The sequence below is a fragment of the Bufo bufo genome, chromosome 9, assembly GCF_905171765.1.
Source record: "Bufo bufo chromosome 9, aBufBuf1.1, whole genome shotgun sequence".
NCBI classification, from domain to species: domain Eukaryota; kingdom Metazoa; phylum Chordata; class Amphibia; order Anura; family Bufonidae; genus Bufo; species Bufo bufo.
Window position 1 is genome coordinate 92,381,098 of NC_053397.1, and position 22,478 is coordinate 92,403,575.

Sequence of the window (22,478 nt, forward strand, 5' to 3'; positions counted from 1 at the left end):
TGTTCCAGCGTTGGGTGACATGAAACATGATTCTCTGCTATGACATGAAGCCTGATTCTCTTCTATGGGACCTCTCTCCTCTGTCTGGGTGCCGGAGCCTAAACATATCTGACAGTGGCCTGTTCCAGCGTTGGGTGACATGAAGCATGATTCTCTGCTATGACATGAAGCCTGATTCTCTGCTATGAGACCTCTCTCCTCTGTCTGGGTGCCAGGGCCTAAAAATATCTGACAATGGCCTGTTCCAGTGGTGGGTGACATGAAGCCTGATTCTCTGCAATGGGACCATTCTCCTCTGTCTAGGTGCCGGGGCCTAAATATCTGACAGTGGCCTGTTCCAGTGGTGGGTGACATGAAGCCTGATTCTCTGCTAGGACATGAAGCCTGAATCTCTGCTATGGGACCTCTCTCCTCTGTCTGGGTGCCGGGGCCTAAAAATATCTGACAATGGCCTGTTCCAGTGTTGGGTGACATGAAGCTTGATTCTCTGCTATGACATGAAGCCTGATTCTCTGCTATGGGACCTCTCTCCTCTGTCTGGGTGCCGGGGCCTAAACATATCTGACAGTGGCCTGTTCCAGCGTTGGGTGACATGAAACATGATTCTCTGCTATGACATGAAGCCTGATTCTCTTCTATGGGACCTCTCTCCTCTGTCTGGGTGCCGGAGCCTAAACATATCTGACAGTGGCCTGTTCCAGCGTTGGGTGACATGAAGCATGATTCTCTGCTATGACATGAAGCCTGATTCTCTGCTATGAGACCTCTCTCCTCTGTCTCGGTGCCGGGGCCTAAAAATATCTGACAATGTCCTGTTCCAGTGGTGGGTGACATGAAGCCTGATTCTCTGCTATGACATGAAGCCTGATTCTCCGCTATGGGACCTCTCTCCAATTGATATTGGTTATTTTTTTTATTTTTATTTTAATTCATTTCCCTATCCACATTTGTTTGCATGGGATTTACCTACATTTTGCTGCCTTTTGCAGCCCTCTAGCCCTTTCCTGGGCTGTTTTACAGCCTTTTTAGTTCCGAAAAGTTTGGGTCCCCATTGACTTCAATGGGGTTCGGGTTCGGGGCGAAGTTCGGGTAGAGTTCGGATCCCGAACCCGAACATTTCCGGGAAGTTCGGCCGAACTTCTCGAACCCGAACATCCAGGTGTTCGCTCAACTCTACTTAAGATGTGTTTGTATGAAAAATAATGTGGTTTTTTTATCAATAAATAAAGATCAAGAAAAAATAAACCAAGGTATGATATTTTATTCATAACGTATGATATCTTTATTGTAAAACTGTATCCTACATGGGTTATGTTTGGCTGAAGTCTAACTTTGGCAACATTGTATTATAATGTTTTTTTCTTGTTTCATGGTAGCATCAGATCAAAGATCAAAGCATTGTCAAAACAAATGCCTGTTGCAAGAGGCCAGCTTCCATGTAATCTGACAAGCAACACATGACAAACTTTGACAAGAAATTTGGATTAATTATGAAATACTTCCATTGTTCCACCACTCCCCATCATTGAACTGTTCATATGTTCAACGCTGATCACAGTGTCTGTGACTCACACTGAGGCCTTTCAGGGATTAATCAGGGGTTAAAAAAAATACATACTCCTCTCATCCATTTGATCATGGAGCGGCATTCGTGGCCATCTTGATTGAAGAATACGTGGCAAATTTTGCGAGATTTGGTGCGTTTTCTTCAATCAAGATAGCCATGACAGACTCTCCATGATCAAATGGATGTGGTGTCTATGTATCTTTTACCGCCATTTCAGGAAAAATTTATTCATTACCACAAAATGCCAAGAAATTCGGATTCGTGGCAAATCAAATTGTTTGTTAACTACGATTCGCTCAATACTAATTACATGCTTATTTTATTACACTCATCATCCCCTTTGTATAATACACACTGAGACGAATTTACTAATATTGGCACACCAGTATGTAATCTGAATGTAGCAAGCAAGCACTGTGTTCCTTTTCAAGACACACTCCATTTCAGAAATAAACTATAGCAGCTCACCACCTCTTTTCTTTGTTTTGTGAATAATCCACACTGGATATAAACTGGAAGCCACACAAGATCCTTTTTAGTTTCAAGAGGTTGACCAGCACACCATATGTATTTAGGTCCAAAGTCTAATTAGGAGAAAACCCACACATATTGTGAATTCTTAGGGCCAAAGATTGGGTCAATTTGTGGGAATGAACATTTTTGCTCATTCTCCAAAAATGACCAATGTAAAGATGCCACCATTTGGAGGACCAACAATCATAATAGTAATCATACAACCATTTTTCAGTTAGCATTGGTCCTTTAAGTCACATGGACTTGTGTTTTGTCAAATGGAACTCACTGTTGGCCCAGTATTGGGCGATGTTAGACGACCCTAAGGGCAGATAAACTTACCTAAAAGTGCAGCTTACAATATCCAATGTGGGGATTCGCTCTGGTAGGCAGGGTAAGCGGACGCAGTATAGAGGCAAAAACAAGGTTGTAAAGCAAAGTTCAGTGTTTTATTCACACAATAGGAAAAACAAGCCAAAAGTAATGGTGTTCAGTTTTGGTGCCTGTTCACACCACACAAAGTCCACAGTGCAAAAAACCTTCACCTGGTCAGTAGTTTTCCACCCGCAGTCCACAGCAGGCTTTAGAGGCCTGTTTCCCCAGCATGCGGCTCTCAAGACACAGACTCCACAGCTTCTTTGTCATGGAGGATAATCCACACCAGCTGAACGTGCTGGCTGGGTTTTTATATCCCAGCCAAAACCCGGCCTGGAACCGTGGGGAACAGCCACCCACCCTGCTCTTTGGCTGCTCCCAATAAGAACCGGCCTGGATCGGCTTTAAAGCCATACTAACAGCTGAAGTGTCAGACTGCAACTGCAAAACTGACACTTCAGGGAAAAACCCGGTTCTTACCCAGGGCTGGTGCAAGGATTTTTGCCACCCTAGGCAAAAGCTAATTTTGCCGCCCCCTTGACTCCGCCCATTGACCACACCCCTTTTCCCGCCCCTTTTTCAGCCACCTATTGCATGCAACATTTAACTATGGTCGTGTACCCTGTGCCAGTCTATGGTCATGTACCCTGTGCCAGTCTGACTATGGTCATGTATATATAATATCCAGCCATTGTCTGCCACCTAGTACCATCCCAGTGATGCCAATCACTCTGCGCTGTTCAGCAGGTTGGCACACCAAACACGAGCAGTGCCACCTATTCACTGCCAGGCGCCATTCAGCCACTGTCTGAAATCCTGTGCCACCAGGGCAACATAAAACAGTATGCTGCCTTGTGCCCTCTGCCAGTCTGGCACTGTCCTGCACCCTGTACCATTCATAGCCCTTTAGACAGTCTGTGCCACCTATTAGGCTCCATGTGCCACTGCTGGGCACCCTGTGCCAGTCAGAATCTATGGCCCCTAGTCAAGCAGCAGGTGTGCCCTGACCCCTGTACACAAGTGTGTGCCACCCTGCTGCCAGTCCTGCAGCCTTTGACACCCTAGTGCAGGTTGTCAGAGTGCGGTTGCTAGGGGTGCTCACCAGGGTCTGCTCCTTGGTGTGCTCCAGGTCCACATTGCCTTGGCTCTTGCCAAGATCATGTGTCTTTGGCGCATGATCCCACGAGACTCACCTCTGGAGGTCACTGGTCTCGCGGGATTGCGCGCCCGAAGTCAGGGCCGGTGCAAGGATTTTTGTCAACAGAAGCAAATGTACATTTTGCCCCCCCCCCCCATCATTTCACATTTCTGCCCCTCATGATTCATGTCCATTTCTTGCCCCCTCCCCATCATTTCACATTTCTGCCCCTCATGATTCATGTCCATTTCTTGCCCCCCCCTCATGTGCTAATATCATAGTGCCATCCTCTCCCCCTGCCTCCTAATGTGCCAGTATAAAGTGCCTCTCTCCTTCCCCCTCCATGTGCCAGTATCATGGCGCCAATAGCCCCCCCCTCCCCCGTGGCAGTAAAGTAACAGTCCGGTATTTAAAAAAAAAAAAAAAAAAAAAACACTTTCAGAAAAGTTTCTCCTGGGATTCGAACTCACAACCTTTACACATCAGAGGCAAGGCATTTACCCTCACAGCCATGAAAGCTGTATTACCAGTTGCTTAAAAAAAAAAAAAGAAAAAAATATAAGACTTCTACTGTAGGTAACTTTGATACTTAGTGTACATCCATACACATGACAGCTGCCCCAGTACACTGTGTATGGATGTAGCAGAGCTGGGTGTGTTGGGGCAGCTGACATGTGTATGGATGTACACTAGGTATCAAAGTTACCTACAGTAGAAAGAAAGCCTAAATGAGATTTAAATACTCTGCCCGAAGTGAACTCATCGGAGCACATCGGCCGGCAAGTACAGGAACAGAAGCAGATGAGATGATGTCATATGGATGACAAGTAGGGGGCCGGCGCCCCCAGGCAGAGTGCGCTCTACGCGGTTGCCTACTCTGCTTATGGTTGGCGCCGGCCCTGTTCTTACCTCATCGAGGAACCTCGGTGACACGTATCTTCCGTCAATGACGGCCCCTTGTTTCTTCTTACATACCTCCCCCCTTTGTTCAACCCCCTACCCTGGCTTTGCAATAAAAGTTAAGACAAAGGATAAGACTCCTGAGTGTGTTTTGATCCGAATCTAAGATCTCTACGGGCGACCCAGGCGCAGGAGGTGTGGTGTGGGTGTCTTGAGTTTTATCCCACATTACCCTCCTGGGTGAAGTAAGTCACCATTAATATATATATTTCCCTTATATTTTTATATTTTTTAATTCTTAATCATTTTTTATTCTATTTTTCATATTTAGGAAAAGAGAAATGTAGCAGCTCTCACCTGCCCTTCCTTTAGTTGTGAGCACGGATGGCCCGTGTCAGGTGCGGGCAGCAAATGCAGAAAGAAGTTGAGAAAAATCCAGCTCCACTTTAAAGGAATTGCGTTTATTCAGCTTGCGGTTAAAAACTCATCCAAGAAATACAAAATTTAGCAGTCTTGTCTTGTCTACATGTTTCGGGCTATCAGAGACATTTCCAGCCCTTCTTCATGACAAGAAGGGCTGGAAATGTCTCTGATAGCCCGAAACATGTAGACAAGACAAGACTGCTAAATTTTGTATTTCTTGGATGAGTTTTTAACCGCAAGCTGAATAAACGCAATTCCTTTAAAGTGGAGCTGGATTTTTCTCAACTTCTTTCTGCATTATTTTTCATATTTGTTTTCATGTGGTCATATGTGATTTATACAATACCATTTATTTTAAACACGTGGCATCACCTACTCTGTGGGCACACCCTCTAAAAAAGTGTGTCAACAACATAGGGTCCGTAATTTTTACTAAAGGGATCCATCTTCATTCTTTATCTCATCCAAGGGTCTTTGGCGCCTTACACCTAGTCTTTTTTCAGCGTCTCTACGCACAACCATTTACCTTTAGGTAGGTTACTTTCCCAGTCGGTGCTATGAACAACGATATCGTCCAGGTACACCGAAGCGTATTGACGATGTGAACAGAGTACAATATCCAGTAGCCTTTGAAACGTGGCGGGAGCGCCATGTAGACCAAAGGGTAATACCTTGTACTGATACAGCCCCTCTGGTGTGACGAAAGCCTTTTTTTCTTTGGCAGCCTCCGTCAAGGGTACCTGCCAGTACCCTTTGGTGAGGTCCAACACAGAAAAATACCGGGCTTGGCCCAACCTTTCAATAAGGTCATCCACTCGGGGCATGGGATACCTCATTAAGTTTGCGGAAGTCATTACAGAACCGCAATGTCCCGTCTGGCTTGGGTATTAATGCTATCGGACTGGCCCACTCACTTTTTTACTCCTCGATGACACCCAGCTGGAGCATTAGCTGCACTTCCTCCGTGATGGCTTGTCGGGTACCCGGTACGGTTTTAACCGGACTTTCGCCTGAGCGGATTACGGACGTGCATCCAGGGAGGTCTGATAACACATCCGTGTTCCGACTTATGAACTCCCTGTCTTCCTGAGCCTGCTTAGAGGAGAGGCTCTCAGCAATTTTCACTGTGGCAGCCGCTTCCCCTGCTTCAGACCGACGGGCCGAAACCGCTTCCCCTAGGAACTCTGGTCGTGGTCTGTCTTCCGTACAGGTTTCCCTTTCCTTCCATGGCGTGAGCAGATTCACATGGTACACCTGCTGCGGCTTTCGCCTCCCTGGCTGGTGTACTTCTACCTCTCCAATTTTTTCAAGTACCTCGTAGGGACCATGCCACCTCGCTAGGAACTTACTGTCTACAGTCGGTACCAGAACCAACACCCGATCACCCGGGTTAAAGTTTCGGACCCGTGCCTGCAGATTATAGACCCTACTCTGGGCTCGCTGCGCTGCCTCCATATGCTCCCTAACCAGAGGTAACACTGTTTCTATCCCTCCCTGCATCTGGGTGACGTACTCAAAAACAGTTCTGTGCGGTGTGGGTTGCTGTTCCCACGCCTCTTTGGTGACGTCCAACAAAACGCGAGGGAGTCTTCCATATAGCAGTTCGAAGGGCGAGAACCCGGTAGAGGCCTGGGGCACTTCTCGCACGAGATAGGGCAGAAGAAGGTCCCAGTCCCTACCATCCTTAGACACCACTCTTTTCAACATATTTTTTAACGTCTGGTTAAACCTCTCTACCAGGCCATCCGTTTGCGGATGATACACGGATGTCTGTAACTGTTTTATGTGGAGCAACTTACAGAGTTCCCTCATGACCTTGGAAATCAACGGGGTCCATTGGTCAGTTAGAACTTCCTTAGGCAGACCCACTCGAGAAAACATCTCCATTAACTCCTTAGCTTTAAGTTTAGCTGACGTATGACGCAGTGGCACCGCCTCCGGGTACTGCGTGGCGTAGTTGAGGATGACTTCACTACTGGGCCTATGAGATCCATAGCGATCCGCTCAAATGGAACCTCAATAACGGAGAGAGGGACCAGGGGACTACGGAAATGTGGCTGGGGGCTGGTTATCTGGCAGGTTGGGCAAGACTTGCAATACTCTTCTACCTCTCTGAACACACTGGGCCAGTAGAACCGCTGTAGAATCTGGTCCTGCGTTTTCTGCTGGCCCAGGTGTCCCCCAAGAACATGTTGGTGGGTTAAATTCAACACGAGCTTGCGATACGCCTTGGGCACCACCAGCTGTTTAATATGCTCACCTCGTAGTTGATTTACTCGGTACAGCATCTCCTGTTGAACCACAAAACAGGGGAACATACTCGGCCCCCGGTTGTTGCGGCTCACCCTCAACCACTACTACATTTTCCCAGGCTCGAGATAGAGTCGGGTCTTGGTGCTGTGCTATACCAAAATTATCTCCGGAGACGCTGAGGTCTGCCAACTCGGGACCCGGCGGCAAGTCCTCCACGTCTCCTACCATCACACTTAGCGGGGTTGTCTCCCCCTCCTCCACCGATGTGGCGGTCACCCCTACCGCTGGCCCTTCGGACTCAGGTTCCCAGGGTTCTGGTCTCCCCCCTGAGCCAGACCACTCTGCTAGGGTTACATCTGTCTCATGTGTATTGGCGACTCTCGCCTTAGGCCACAGTGACGGGAAATCGGGGAAGTCTCTCCCAATTATTAATTCATAAGGTAGCCCTGTGGCGACGGCCACCTCATGAGTCCACCTGCCAGCCACCGTTTTTAGACAGACCAATTCAGTGGGATAGTCCTTTAAGTCCCCATGGATACAGACTACGCCGACCTTTCAGCCAGTATACTCAGCAGGCCGCACCAGGGCAGCTCTTACCAGGGACAACAGACTCCCTGAATCCAACAGTGCCACCGCCAGAGTTTCCCCCACTTCCACTTGGCACAGGTGGCTATTGTCCATAGTCTCGGAGGTTCCTGTGGCACAAAACTTTCTGGCATATAATGAGTGGCGGTAGGTGTCCATGGGTTCCCCCCGATGGGGACAATCGACCCTTATGTGTCCAGGCTCCTAACAACACCAGCAGACCACAGCGGTTTGGTCTGCAGGGGGTACGTCCCGGGCGGGTCTAGCTGTCACCGGCCGCCGGGTCTGGGGTGGAGTTTTCCGGGGTTTGACTGGCCCCCTCCCAAAAGAACCCCCCTGTAGATTTCTGGTGGCCTCGTAGTGCTCGACCAGGTCGACCATCTCCAAGGCATTACCCGGAGACAAAGCCCTCCAGAACACATCCGCCAGCAGACGGTCCAGCATAGCAGTGGGAGTCAAAACGTCAGGCTGCAGCCATTTTTGCAACCGGTGTAACAGTTCATAGTACTGTGGTCTGGCAGGTTCAACCGGGTTAAATTCCCACTGATGCACCTGCTGGGCCCAGATCAACACATTCACCCCCAGTCCCACCAGGATCTCACCTTTTACGGTCAGGTAGTAGGCCGCTTGATCATCGGGGAGATAAAAAAAAACTTGCTGGGGTCCAGAAGCCAGGAACGGAGCGACGACCTCAGCCCACTGGTCTTGGGGTAACTTTTACCTCACGGCCACCTTTTCGAATACCACTAGCTAGGTCTCGACATCATCCAAGGGGTTAATCTTAGGGATCGCCGCACGGACAGCTTTCTGGGCATCGTGGATGTTGTGGGACGCTCCTGCAGCTTGCAACGCCATCACATGTTGCAATAGTAGCTGGTTAGTTTCCTGCTGCTGCTTGTTAGCCTCACGCTGCTGCAAGTTAGCCTCCACGAGGGCCTTCACGACTGCCTTCATTTTGTCAGGGGACCCGGGTCACAACCTTGCCGGCTTGATATAGGACATGCACTTGTGCCGAGGAAAACAAAATTTTTTCGGCCTTCAGGCCTACCTCACCAAATGTGGGGATTCGCTCTGGTAGGCAGGGTAAACGGACGCAGTATAGAGACAAAAACAAGGTTGTAAAGCAAAGTTCAGTGTTTTATTCACACAATAGGAAAAACAAGCCAAAAGTAACGGTGTTCAGTTTGGTGCCTGTTCACACCACACAAAGTCCACAGTGCAAAAAACCTTCACCTGGTCAGTAGTTTTCCACCCGCAGTCCACAGCAGGCTTTAAAGGCCTGTTTCCCCAGCATGCGGCTCTCAAGACACAGACTCCACAGCTTCTCTGTCATGGAGGATAATCTACACCAGCTGAACGTGCTGGCTGGGTTTTTATATCCCAGCCAAAACCGGCCTGGAACCGTGGGGAACAGCCACCCACCCTGCTCTTTGGCTGCTCCCAATAAGAACAGCCATACTAACAGCTGAAGTGTCAGACTGCAACTGCAAAACTGACACTTCAGGGAAAAACCCGGTTCTTACCTCACCGAGGCCAGGAACCTCGGTGACACGTATCTTTCGTCAATGACGGCCCCTTGTTCCTTCTTACACCAGGTAGGACAGTTTTTTTTAAATCTCCTCCCTCATGGTATTAACAGCACCCTCTAGATGTTAATACATTTAAAAACTGCCTTAAGAATTTTGTATGGGATTCCCTTAATATATCAATACAGAAAAGTTTTACCTTTTCAATTCTTATTCAAGAGTGCAAAGGGTGTTTTACAATTTTACAATTTGGTGGGTAGCATTTTAAATCTGAGTGAAAACGTGAAATACTAGTCCAAAAATCTGTCAGGACATTGCTAGTGTTGTTGTGTGGTGGAAGGGGAGGGACATAATATCATAGTAGGTTGGCAAATTCTGTTTTACACTTGAGAAATCTTTTTTTCTGAATTTGACATTAAGCCCAAATCTGTTAGTGGTGCCAATACTGCATTATTTCTAAAGTAAATTGTTAGTACTAATGTCTTTAATGTGTTTGTGGAAAAATGAGGACATTTTATTGCTTCTCTCGGTCTTTAGGTTCCAGAAAACAGACTTGCAAACCGTTCCATACTTTGTGTGACTATACGTTAAGCCAAAAATGTCAGGAATACGGAAGGGTTCCAAACAAAACACCCAAGGCCTGCCTTGTCTTGCCAAGGCCAGAATGTGGCTAGTAGTAGCAGCACCAGCTATCTGACCTGAAGTAGCAGTTATAGTAGTAGGCTGCAATTTTCCCTGTATACAGAAGGGTGTATCATTACCACTAAGAAGAAAGAGGATGAGATTGTGAATTGGATGGCTCACTTCTCCTTTCAGTCAAAGCAGGATGATGTGGAGATGACTTCTCAGTCTGACACCATGCCTTGGATCCAAAGGTCACAGAATTTCTCCTTCTCCTCCTCCTTGCAGCCCCAGAGAAGCCTTTTAGTGCCACCCTGTATGTCCTCACTGTCCATTCTTTTTCATAGAAGTGGAAACAAAATCCCACCAGGCCCTACAAAGGATAGTCAAGAGAGTTTCCCTTTAGATGACTTGTGTGAGAGCAGTCAGCATTTAGACTACTCTGAAGAGGCTGATGATTGTGTGTTAGACAGGAACTGGGAGCAAGACCGGGGTGCTGAGAATGAGAGGAGGCAATATCAGGACAGGAGGGTGGTGGCACTGGCAGCAATAAAGAGCAGAGGTGACATACCTCCCAAAGAACTGCCAGGGCCGTATCTGCTCAGGGATCTGGTGATGCCACTGATACTGTGGGTGCATTAGGCCCAAAACGTGCCAGAGTTAAGCAAAGCAAAGCTGCCTCTAGCTCTGTGCACGTGTCTCCTGTCTGGCAGCATTTTCCCATGCAGAAGCATTGCCCCGTGCAAGCTCTTCAAGATTAAAATAAGCCATGGGCAGTCAAACATAAACATAGGCACCACAGCTCTATTGAAGCACTTGAAGCGGCATCACCCCATACCTTCAGCAAATAGAGGTGGCAGCCAGCTATCACAAGAAAAGTTTCCTCCTTGTCTCTTGTGGCACCCAGGCAGTATGGTGTCTTTCAGTGTCAACATGACTTTCTTCTTCTCACACTTCTCTTCCTCTTTCGCTTCCTTGTCAGTCATCAGTCAACAAAATGCATGGCCAGCAAACCACTGGTGTGCAAGCTTAATTCCCACCTGGCCAAGTTTCTGGTGGTACAATGCTGTACCATTTAGTAGAGTCTGCTGCCTTTAGGGAGCTGATGGTGTGCACTCAGCCTCGCTGGAAGATAGCTACTAGACATTATTTGTCCAAAAAGCTATTCCTGCCTTGTACGTCTCTCACCACCAGGAAACGTGGGCCACTCTCACTGTACAGCAAGGTTATTTACAGGCAGGCACAGTACATATCTTCCAAGGCCTACTGAGTTAATGTTTTTTGTGGCATCAGCCAGACAGTGCCCCAGCAACAAGGCCTGATACAATTGAGTACATTCGATTTAGTCGGACTGGCTCCCAGAGCAGGCATGTATCCACTTCCTGAACCTCCTCTTCCATAGACACTCTCTGGTCCCCAAAAGCAGCAGGGCACAGCGTCACTCCCAGACCTCTTCCTTTCTATCATAAGTCAAGTGTTGCCATGCAATGTTGTAGTTATTGGCCTAGCCGAGAGTAGCCATAAAGGTAAGCAGTTGCTAAACTACATCAAGCAGCAAATATCCCACTGCCTGTCATCCAGCCAACTCCAACTGGGTAAGGTGGTCAGCAACAATGGTCACAACATTATGGCCACCCTGAACCTGGGGGAAATAACACATGCTCCATGCATGACGAATTTCATTAATCTTGTTCTGCAATGCATTTTATAAAAGTACAGTGGCTTGCACAATGTGCTGCAATGTTCAGGAGACTCTTCTTGCATTTCAGCCATTCTTACGTGACAAGGAATGCTCTCATGAACTTAGAGACAAAATAGGTCTGTCGCTACACTGTCACGGAAGTCCTAGGTGAAGGAGAAGGAGAATGCTGATGATGATGACACAGGTTATGATGACACCTAACTGTCACAGTGGAGAGCAGAGCCAGAAAGAACTGGCTCTTTGGACACACTGGCCAGAATGGCAAGATGTATGCTCTTTTTCTTATGCACTGAAAGGCATATCATTGACATCAAGCAGTCTGATGATTAAAGGATAGCCATGCTTTTAGACCTTTGCTATCAAAGCAAAATGGGGGATTTTTTTCTTCCTGCCAAAAGAGAAGTCAAATTACTTTACTACTAGGAAACACTCTGTATGCAACTTGCCGACACCTACCGTTATCATATCTGAAGACCCTTGTTACCCATACTGCCGATACCAAGGAAGAATTTTTCGAGGCTCATTCAGAACAAGCCACTCTTTCTTCTAAAAATTAACACTTGTGCATGTATAAATATGAGCAGGCTTCTGCCTCCGATAATGCACCATTTTTGGACACTCGTCCAGAAAAAGACAATCTTTCTTCTGACAATTATCACTTGTGTATTTAGAAATATGGGCAGGCATTCGGTCCTTTTTAAAGCATAAATTTTGGATACTTGTACAGAACGAGCCTTTTTTTCTTTTGACATTAATGTGTGTATATACACAGAGCAAGCATTTTCCTCTTTAAATCCTAATTTTTGGACACTCGGTACTAGCAAGCCACTTGTGTTTAAATACCACCTACCCCCAGTATCAGATAATTTTTGTGAGCTTTGTAGTATAAAAAAGCATAATACATGCAACATTGCAGTGTGTTTTAAACCATGCTGTTTTTTTTAACACTCTCAAACAAGCGTTTACCCATAGCTATGTATAACAGTGTCACGCTGATATTATTTGCTATTGCTGTTATTGCATTCAAGAGCTTAGGGAGGGGAGAAAAACAGCAAAAAATGTATACAAAATTAAAAAAAAAGAGATACTAGAGGGTGACTAGAGAGTGTTATATCATATACCAATTTTCAGGGGAATTGAAGCAACTGCTATTTATGTAGAACTGATTTAAACATGAATTGATTTTTTTTCCCCCCAAAAATTAGATGAATTGGAGACAAAACAAATTTCAAGAAATTGGCTCAGCTCTAATACTATTAGATAGAAAATGCATATTATTTCTGAAAGCTTCATTGTCAAATCTACACACAGTATATAGGTAATTATTTTTCATGTATTCTACCAATTAAAATGAGTATTCCCATAAATGTTGTATGTATTTGGTGGCCCACCAATTGGGTACAATAAAATGGGTGCACACTTCACTGGACTCGCCCGTCCCAAGAAGAACTACATGAAATTGGATTATAGAAGGGCACTCACTAAATGGGAAATACAATGGTTTTATAAAATCTCCACTTAAAACACTAAGGTAAAATACAGGAAATAAAATAAATATAATAACTCAGCAATAAAAACAATTATAATGGCACAGCAATTATATCTGCAAGCCTCGATACACTGCCTGATAATAGCCAACCTGCTGACTAAGATGCGACTGAAATAAAAGTCCACACTTATGCAGAATATAGTGTAACTAATAAGTCCACACTTGTATGATGTCAGATGGTAAAGTATACTCCACTAATTGCAAGGATCTGCTGTGTCCCATAAACTCCAGATGGTAATCGGCGGACAGCACAAATAGTTATTGGCAGGGTTATGTTAGTATGGTGAATCAGGGATGTATTTCCCCTCAATGTAGATACAAGGTGTTGCACATTACCGCTCCTGGGTTCTCCGGCTGTGTCCTGTGAAGACTCCTATCAGCCCGCTCGGCACGGTATTCAATGTGGCTTTACCTAACGCGGTTTCAGAGTCAGACGTAGCGTCCCACGTGACTCTGTAGCCGCTTCCTGGAGAGCGTCTCCTGTCTCCTGGGTCCTAGCCACATTGAATGCCGTGCCGAGCGGGCTGATAGAAGGAGTCTTCACAGGACACAGCCAGAGAACGCAGGAGCGGTAATGTACAACACCAGTACGATTAACACCGTGTATCTACATTGAGGGGAAATACATCCCTGATTCACCATACTAACATAACCCTGCCAATAACTATTTGTGCTGTCCGCCGATTACCATCTGGAGTTTATGGGACACAGCAGATCCTTGCAATTAGTGGAGTATACTTTACCATCTGACATCATACAAGTGTGGACTTATTAGTTACACTATATTCTGCATAAGTGTGGACTTTCATTTCAGTCGCATCTTAGTCAGCAGGTTGGCTATTATCAGGCAGTGTATCGAAGCTTGCAGATATATTTGCTGTGCCATTATAATTGTTTTTATTGCTGAGTTATTATATTTATTTTATTTCCTGTATTTTACCTTCGTGTTTTAAGTGGAGATTTTATAAAACAATTATATTTCCCATTTAGTGAGTGCCCTTCTATAATCCAATTTCATTCCCATAAATGTATTATATGAAAAATGTTATGAATGCCTTAAGCAGAGAAATTAAATATTATAAACATTGGTAAGCAGTGCTCCCCTTCCTTGCTGTCAGTAGAGTGCCATTTATAAACAGTCTGATTGTGGTAATTATTTAGTGAATGTCAAGTACAGTGCATGCATATACAGAGGACTTACTTGCAGCAGTACATCTTGGATAGTTTATCTTTCTCTCTTCACATTTGGCTTCAAGTTTATTTTCTGCCATCATTCCGTCATAACACTGAAATAGGATTGCTTGACCCTGGTCCACTACAGTGCTCAGATTGTAATGAATATTATTGGCAAGCATAGTCGATTGTTGTAATACACAAAAACCTGGAACATAAATATTAATTTACATTGTTACTGATGTGTATTCATTAGGCACAAGGGATGAGCGGATTGATTCTACACAAATTAAATTTGTTAAAAATTTCCCAAAAGACTGAAATTTCTTCAAATAAAAAACTTACTACATGATTTGTTCAACGTGGTGGCCACAATTTTCAAATCAGCAGAGATCTGTGACCAAAAAGGGATAATTTTTGGATTGTTTTTAAGAAAAAATAACAAATGCTGTCTTTGGAAATAATCCTAGGAGAAGGTGCTCAGAGTCAGGGAAATCAGGGCCCTTTCCATTCAAGCTGGGTATATTCTGATAAAAGGAACCTGTCACATCAGATAAGTCCTAATAACTACAGTACCACGTGGATAGTACCTCTGAGCTCATATCAGCCATTTGTATTTCTATACTCACCTTCACTCCCACACAGTGTGCCAACAAACCATCGGTGTAATACATGGAGTACACAAACATGATGAAGAGGACTCCAAGAGGAATCCTCTCAATGCATTACACAGATGGTTTGTGGACATGCAGCATAGAAACGAGGTTGAGAATAGGCTGATCTGAACTCAGAAGCAGAAGTCTTCATGTAGTATTGTAGTTAATAACAACTGGTCTGAGGTTACAGATTCCATTTAAAATGGTCACAAAGATTCTGTGATAATGAACATATAAAGTAGTGAAACATAGCTACAAAATATTGCCATTCAGGGTTCTGGGAAAGCTTATGCTTTGTAGCCAACAGCCATTGGCCAATACCTATTTTCACAATGTCAAATTTATATTTGCGTTCAATTTTTTTTTCTTGTATTAAAAATAGAACCGGTGACTTAACCCTTTGAATACCCGAGGCTTTTTCGTTTTTGCATTTTCATTTCTCTTCCTTATCTTCCCAGAGCCATAACTTTTTTATTTTTCCGTTCACATATCCATATATGGGCTTGTTTTTAGTGATGAGCGGCAGGTGTCATATTCAAATTTGCGATATTTTGTAGAATATTCATAGAATATTCACGCATTTGAATTTTCGTTAGGAGAAGTGTTGATTGCGAATTTATTTGTTTTTTAGAATATTCGTAATATTCAAAAACAAGAATATATAGCAATATAGCGAATATTCGAAAAAAATAAAATAAAAATATAGAGCAATTTAGCTAATATAGTGCTATAATCTTCTTTGTCTAATAGTTGTAATTTTTTTCTCATCTGAAGTTCAGATAAAAAAAAAATTACAAATATAAAAAAAAAGATTATACCACTATATTAGCTAAATTGTTCTACATTCGTTTTTTTTGTGAATATTCACTATATTGCTATATATTCTTGCTTTAGAATATTACGAATATTTAAAAAAACAAATATATAGCACTATATCGAATATATTTGTTTATTAAAATATTCGTCTTTTTTTCCATCTGAAGTCAAGATTCCTCCATGCTTAAGTTACTTCACAGGAGCTGACAACGGGAAAAACATGGTGTCGGCGCTGTATCAATGAGGGCTGAGCCATGTGCCCTGCACCTGTTCAGTATGGTTGTAAAGCGGTTCCTGGAGTCTTCACCCCATCTGCAAGACATCCTAAAAAAAAGCCAGGAAACTTTGCATACACTTTAGACACTTTATTTGTCAGTCTCCAGGACTACGGGATGAACAACGTCATTACACTGCTTCATGTCCTGCAACAGATGCTGCTAAATCTGGCTGGCCAGGGAACAGGAGAGGTGGCGACTACATCTCATGGCCACATGAGCCCTGTGGGGACTGAACTAGAGGAGGAGGACATTCGAGCACAAGCAATACGTAGAGAAATTGGTGTTTTTTCTACACAGGTGACAGGAGAGGAGGAGCAGGAGAAGCCGGAGGAGCTATAGGGTGATGAGTAAGACGAGGCAGATGACCCAGACACACCGTGGCAGTATGCAGTGGAGATGGAGGCAGGGAGTCCCTCCGAGTCACTTGCGCAAATGGCCCGATGCATGCTCACTTGCTTGTGTAGGGACAGCCGAAATGTCCCCATTCACCAGAGGGATGATTACTAGCTCTCCATAATGTTAGACCCTCGCTACCGATCCAAAATGGGGAACTTTTTTACAACTGCTGAGAGGGAGGGCAAACTGAAATACTATCAAGACATCCTATGTTGTCAGTTGGCCGCTGCCTATGTGCGTTATCACCCATCCTCACGCAGGTCTGACTGGGGGTGGTCCTCTGCGCCCACATTCCACTGCCACACCTGCTGCCAAGTGCTCTTACAGCCACCCACCATCTTCAGCTGGTACTGGTATTGCCCCCCACCCCCCCACTATGTCACTGGGCCACTCTGTGGTCTCCTCATGCTGCTGCCACCTCACTACTATGTCAATGGGCCACTCTGTGGTCTCCTCATGCTTCTGCCACCTCACCACTATGTCAATGGGCCACTCTGTGGTCACCTCGTGCTGCTGCCACCTCACCACTATGTCACTGGGCCACTCTGTGGTGTCCTCATGCTGCTGCCACCTCACTACTATGTTAATTAGCCACTCTGTGGTCCCATCATGCTGCTGCCACCTCATCACTATGTCACTGGGCCACTCTATGGTCTGCTAGTGCTGCTGCCAGCTCACCACTCTGTAGTCTCCTCATCCTTCTGCCACATCACCACTATGTGGTCTTCAAATGCTACTGCCACCTCACCACTATGTCAATTGGTCACTCTGTGGTCTTGTCATGCTGCTGTCACCTCACCACTATGGCACTGGGCCACTCTGTGGTCTCCTCATGCTGCTGCCACCTCACCACTATGTCACTGGTCCAATATGTGGTCTCCTCATGCTGCTGCCAGCTCAGCACTATGTCACTGGTCCAATATGTGGTCTCCTCATGCTGCTGCCACATCATCACTCTGTGGTCTCATCATGCTGCCACCAATACACCAGTATGTAACTGGGCCACTCCTTGGTCTCCTCATGCTGCTGCCACCTCACCACTCTGTGGTCTCCACATGCTGCTGCCACCTCACTACTATGTCACTGGATCAATCTGTGGTCTCCTCATGCTGCTGCCAACTCACCACTATGTCACTAGGCCACTCTGTGGCCTCCTCATGCTGGTTACACCTCACCACTCTGTCATTGGGCCACTCTGTGGACTTCTCATGCTGTTCCCACCCTCCCCACTTCATGACTGGGCCACTATTTTGCCTTTTTGGCCTGGTTGACATCATTTATTTATTTGACCCTTCTGATCTGTCAGAAGGAAGGAAAAATGAAACACACAACAGATCCTGTTTATGGAGCAGCTGTAAGGCCTGAATGACATGGTCCCTATTTTGCATCAGAATTGGCTTATGATTTGGTAGCCAAAAGCAGGAGTGGGTACAAAACATAGAAGACATGCAAAGATTCCATTCACGTGTCATCTCGGTTTTGGATCCACTCCTGTTTTTTTTAGCAATACTGATGGATCACTGACCAAATGCTGACAGGATCCGTTTTTTGGGGGTTATTGTTCTGACGGATCACCCTCTTCACTCTGTCAGGGGGGCTCTACTTGTATAAGCGTTTAATAGAACAGGCTCTGTAGACATCTATGTGGAATCAGCTGACAACAGTGTAAAAGGAGTGCGCTCTTTTACACTATAGTAGGATCTTGGGCCTCTGCATGGTTCTTTATAACAGATGCTAACATTGACCTGTAAGCCCGAGTTCACACTTGAGTTATTTGGTCAGTTATGGCCCCGTAGTTGACCAAATGAGTGAAGTGTGAAGTGATTATAAGAGCGATGCCTGTCATCTGTGTGTAATACTGACTAACAGTATTGTTTTACTACCACAGCAGACACCCTGTGCATGTTACTGCAAGACACAGTGTTCTACACCACTTTACAGGCTCTCTGAAGCAAGTAAATACAGGGAGTGCAGAATTATTAGGCAAGTTGTATATTTGAGGATTAATTTTATTATTGAACAACAACCATGTTCTCAATGAACCCAAAAAACTCATTAATATCAAAGCTGAATATTTTTGGAAGTAGTTTTTAGTTTGTTTTTAGTTTTAGCTATTTTAGGGGGATATCTGTGTGTGCAGGTGACTATTACTGTGCATAATTATTAGGCAACTTAACAAAAAACAAATATATACCCATTTCAATTATTTATTTTTACCAGTGAAACCAATATAACATCTCAACATTCACAAATATACATTTCTGACATTCAAAAACAAAACAAAAACAAATCAGTGACCAATATAGCCACCTTTCTTTGCAAGGACACTCAAAAGCCTGCCGTCCATGGATTCTGTCAGTGTTTTGATCTGTTCACCATCAACATTGCGTGCAGCAGCAACCACAACCTCCCAGACACTGTTCAGAGAGGTGTACTGTTTTCCCTCCTTGTAAATCTCACATTTGATGATGGACCACAGGTTCTCAATGGGGTTCAGATCAGGTGAACAAGGAGGCCATGTCATTATATTTTCTTCTTTTATACCCTTTCTTGCCAGCCACGCTGTGGAGTACTTGGACGCGTGTGATGGAGCATTGTCCTGCATGAAAATCATGTTTTTCTTGAAGGATGCAGACTTCTTCCTGTACCACTGCTTGAAGAAGGTGTCTTCCAGAAACTGGCAGTAGGACTGGGAGTTGAGCTTGGCTCCATCCTCAACCCGAAAAGGCCCCACAAGCTCATCTTTGATGATACCAGCCCAAACCAGTACTCCACCTCCACCTTGCTGGCGTCTGAGTCGGACTGGAGCTCTCTGCCCTTTACCAATCCAGCCACGGGCCCATCCATCTGGCCCATCAAGACTCACTCTCATTTCATCAGTCCATAAAACCTTAGAAAAATCAGTCTTGAGATATTTCTTGGCCCAGTCTTGACGTTTCAGCTTGTGTGTCTTGTTCAGTGCTGGTCGTCTTTCAGCCTTTCTTACCTTGGCCATGTCTCTGAGTATTGCACACCTTGTGCTTTTGGGCACTCCAATGATGTTGCAGCTCTGAAATATGGCCAAACTGGTGGCAAGTGCCATCTTGGCAGCTGCACGCTTGACTTTTCTCAGTTCATGGGCAGTTATTTTGCGCCTTGGTTTTTCCACACGCTTCTTGCGACCCTGTTGACTATTTTGAATGAAACGCTTGATTGTTCGATGATCACGCTTCAGAAGCTTTGCAATTTTAAGAGTGCTGCATCCCTCTGCAAGATATCTCACTATTTTTGACTTTTCTGAGCCTGTCAAGTCCTTCTTTTGACCCATTTTGCCAAAGGAAAGAAAGTTGCCTAATAATTATGCACACCTAATATAGGGTTTTGATGTCATTAGACCACACCCCTTCTCATTACAGAGATGCACATCACCTAATATGCTTAATTGGTAGTAAGCTTTCGAGCCTATACAGCTTGGAGTAAGACAACATGCATAAAGAGGATGATGTGGTCAAAAGACTCATTTGCCTAATAATTCTGCACGCAGTGTAGCTTTTCTTTAACGCGATTCACCGCAAACAAATTCAGATCGATTCAATCTTTTCAGAAAATTTGGCGAACCGACCAAATCAAATTTTTGAGAAATTCGCTCATCTCTAGTTACTACGATGCGCGAGGAAAGTTTTGCAACGGATCCGATTTTTCCTAAACTTCGGATCAAATTCCGCTTTGGTTGCTTCGATTTGCTCAACACTACAATTGACCTACCTGGGCCCGGATTTTTATTTCGAAGTACTTTTGAAATGGCGTAAAAAGATGCCAATGTTGGATATGGATTAAACAAATATCTAAATTCATCTTTAGTAATCAGGGATTTACTCTTAGCTTCCATTAGGAGTGTATTTAGTTATTTAGATAATTTACTGAGACTTTATATGTTGTTGGATTCTCAAGAAGTCTCATTGCCACGGTAATGTATTCTTGGTTCTCCATAATTACTACATTATGTCCCTAGTCAGAGAATTTAACCACCTCCGGACCGCCTAACGCACGGATGCGTCCGGAAGGTGGTTGATTCATTCCTCCTGGACGCATCTGTGCGTCATCTCGCGAGACGCGAGATTTCGGTCAGAGCCGGCCCGCGCATGCGCATCACGGGCCAGCAAAAGTTAAAGTACAAGTTCGTCACCAACCTGCCAGCAAGGATCATTGGCTGGCAGGCTGGCGATTTTCAAAAAAACGAATCACAAGCCGTATAACAGATCATATTAGTAAATATGATCTGTTATATGGCTTGTCTGCTCCTCTGCTGGTCCTTTTCGTCGGTTGGATCCAGCAGAGGAGCAGACTGAACTGTGAGTAGCACCAACAGTACACTGTAGCCCCAGATCACCCCCCTGCACCCCAATTAACCCTTTGATCACCCCTTTGATCGCCCCTGTCAATCACTAGTGAAAGGAAAAAAGTGATCAGTGTAAACTGTCACTTTTTTTTTTCACTGGTATTGACTGTTAGGTTTTAGGGATAGTTTAGGCCCCTTGGTTAGGTAGTTCAGGGATCAGTTAGCGCCCAGCCCACCGCACCGCAGTCACTTATTCGCTGTTTAGCGTATCGCTAATCAGCATTTGTACTTTTATAGTATCTGTAAGTGATCAAAACTGATCACGGTCAGATCTATAATTGTATTAGTGTCACCTTAGCTCGCCCTCCACCCAAAACGCAGTGATTGCCCGATCAGGCCTGATCGGTCGCCCACACGTGCGTTCACCCACGCCCGCCCCGCCGCAGTGACAAAAAATATATATTTTTGGATCACTGCACATTCACTTTACACGCGCTGCGGCGATAAAAAAATCAGTTTTGATATTGTTATCAACCGCAGCGGCCTCCGCTAGCCTCCCCTTTGTAAGACAGGCTTGCTTTTTTTCTTGGGTAGTCTCAGGGAATACCCCTAAATTTAGTAGTCCAAATGTCAAACAGGGGGTATTCTTCTGAAGAGGCCTACAGGATTCTGACCCATTTGGATGAGGAGTGGGAACCCTCATCTGACGAATCTAGCGGGTCAGAATATGAACCTGTAGAAAGCAGTGGCTCTCTGACCCAAAGTTCGGACGAGGAGGCTGAGGTCCCTGATAGCACCAGGCGTACCCGGCCCCGTGTCGCTAGACCACAGGTTGCGCAGGATCCGCTTCAAGAGCAGCAGAGTGGGGCTGGCGCTGCCGGATCACGTGGTGAGGCATACACCAGCAGCGCAGCCCTTCCTGGACCTAGTACCAGCACTGCCGTACAACATGGTGAAGTAGCGAGCACCAGAAGGGCAGTTGAAGCTGGTACGGTGGCACGTGCAGTAGTTACCCCGTCGCAGCCACCGCACAGACAGGCCCGTAGAGCCCCTAGAATCCCTGAGGTACTGGCAAACCCTGATTGGCAGTCACCAACTTCAGCCGCACCATTAGTTCCCCCTTTCACCGCCCAGTCTGGAGTTCGGGTTGAGACGGCTCAGATCGGTTCGGCCCTGGGATTTTTTGAGCTGTTCTTGACTGCGGAGCTCTTAGACTTCGTTGTGGCAGAAACAAATCGGTATGCCACACAATTTATAACCGCAAACCCGGGAAGCTTTTATGCCCAGCCTTTCCGGTGGAAACCAGTCCAAGTTTCCGAAATTCAAATTTTTCTGGGCCTTCTCCTCAACATGGGTCTAACTAAAAAGCATGAATTGCGGTCATATTGGTCCACGAACCCAATTCATCACATGCCCATGTTCTCTGCTGCTATGTCCAGGACACGATTTGAGACCATCCTGCGTTTCCTGCATTTTAGCGACAACACCACCTCCCGTCCCAGAGGCCATCCAGCTTTTGACCGGCTTCACAAAATTCGGCCCCTCATAGACCATTTCAACCAGAAATTTGCAGATTTGTATACCCCAGAGCAAAACATCTGCATAGACGAGTCCCTAATACATTTTACCGGGCGCCTTGGCTTCAAACAATACATCCCAAGCAAGCGTGCCCGGTATGGGGTCAAATTG

General features: G+C 45.4%; 1 protein-coding gene across 13 annotated transcripts in view; it reads right to left on the minus strand.

The window, feature by feature from the left end:
- CFH (complement factor H) overlaps positions 1–22,478 on the minus strand; it is a 1,589,177-nt gene that overhangs the window by 1,045,587 nt on the left and 521,112 nt on the right. For 4 of the 13 annotated variants that reach the window (XM_040407287.1, XM_040407283.1, XM_040407282.1 and 1 more), the window contains exon 23: positions 14,354–14,533. The exons of the other annotated variants lie outside the window; for them this stretch is intronic. In XM_040407287.1, coding sequence (XP_040263221.1) covers positions 14,354–14,533 — 180 coding nt within the window. The remainder of the gene's footprint in view (positions 1–14,353; positions 14,534–22,478) is intronic. 13 annotated transcript variants of the gene reach the window in all.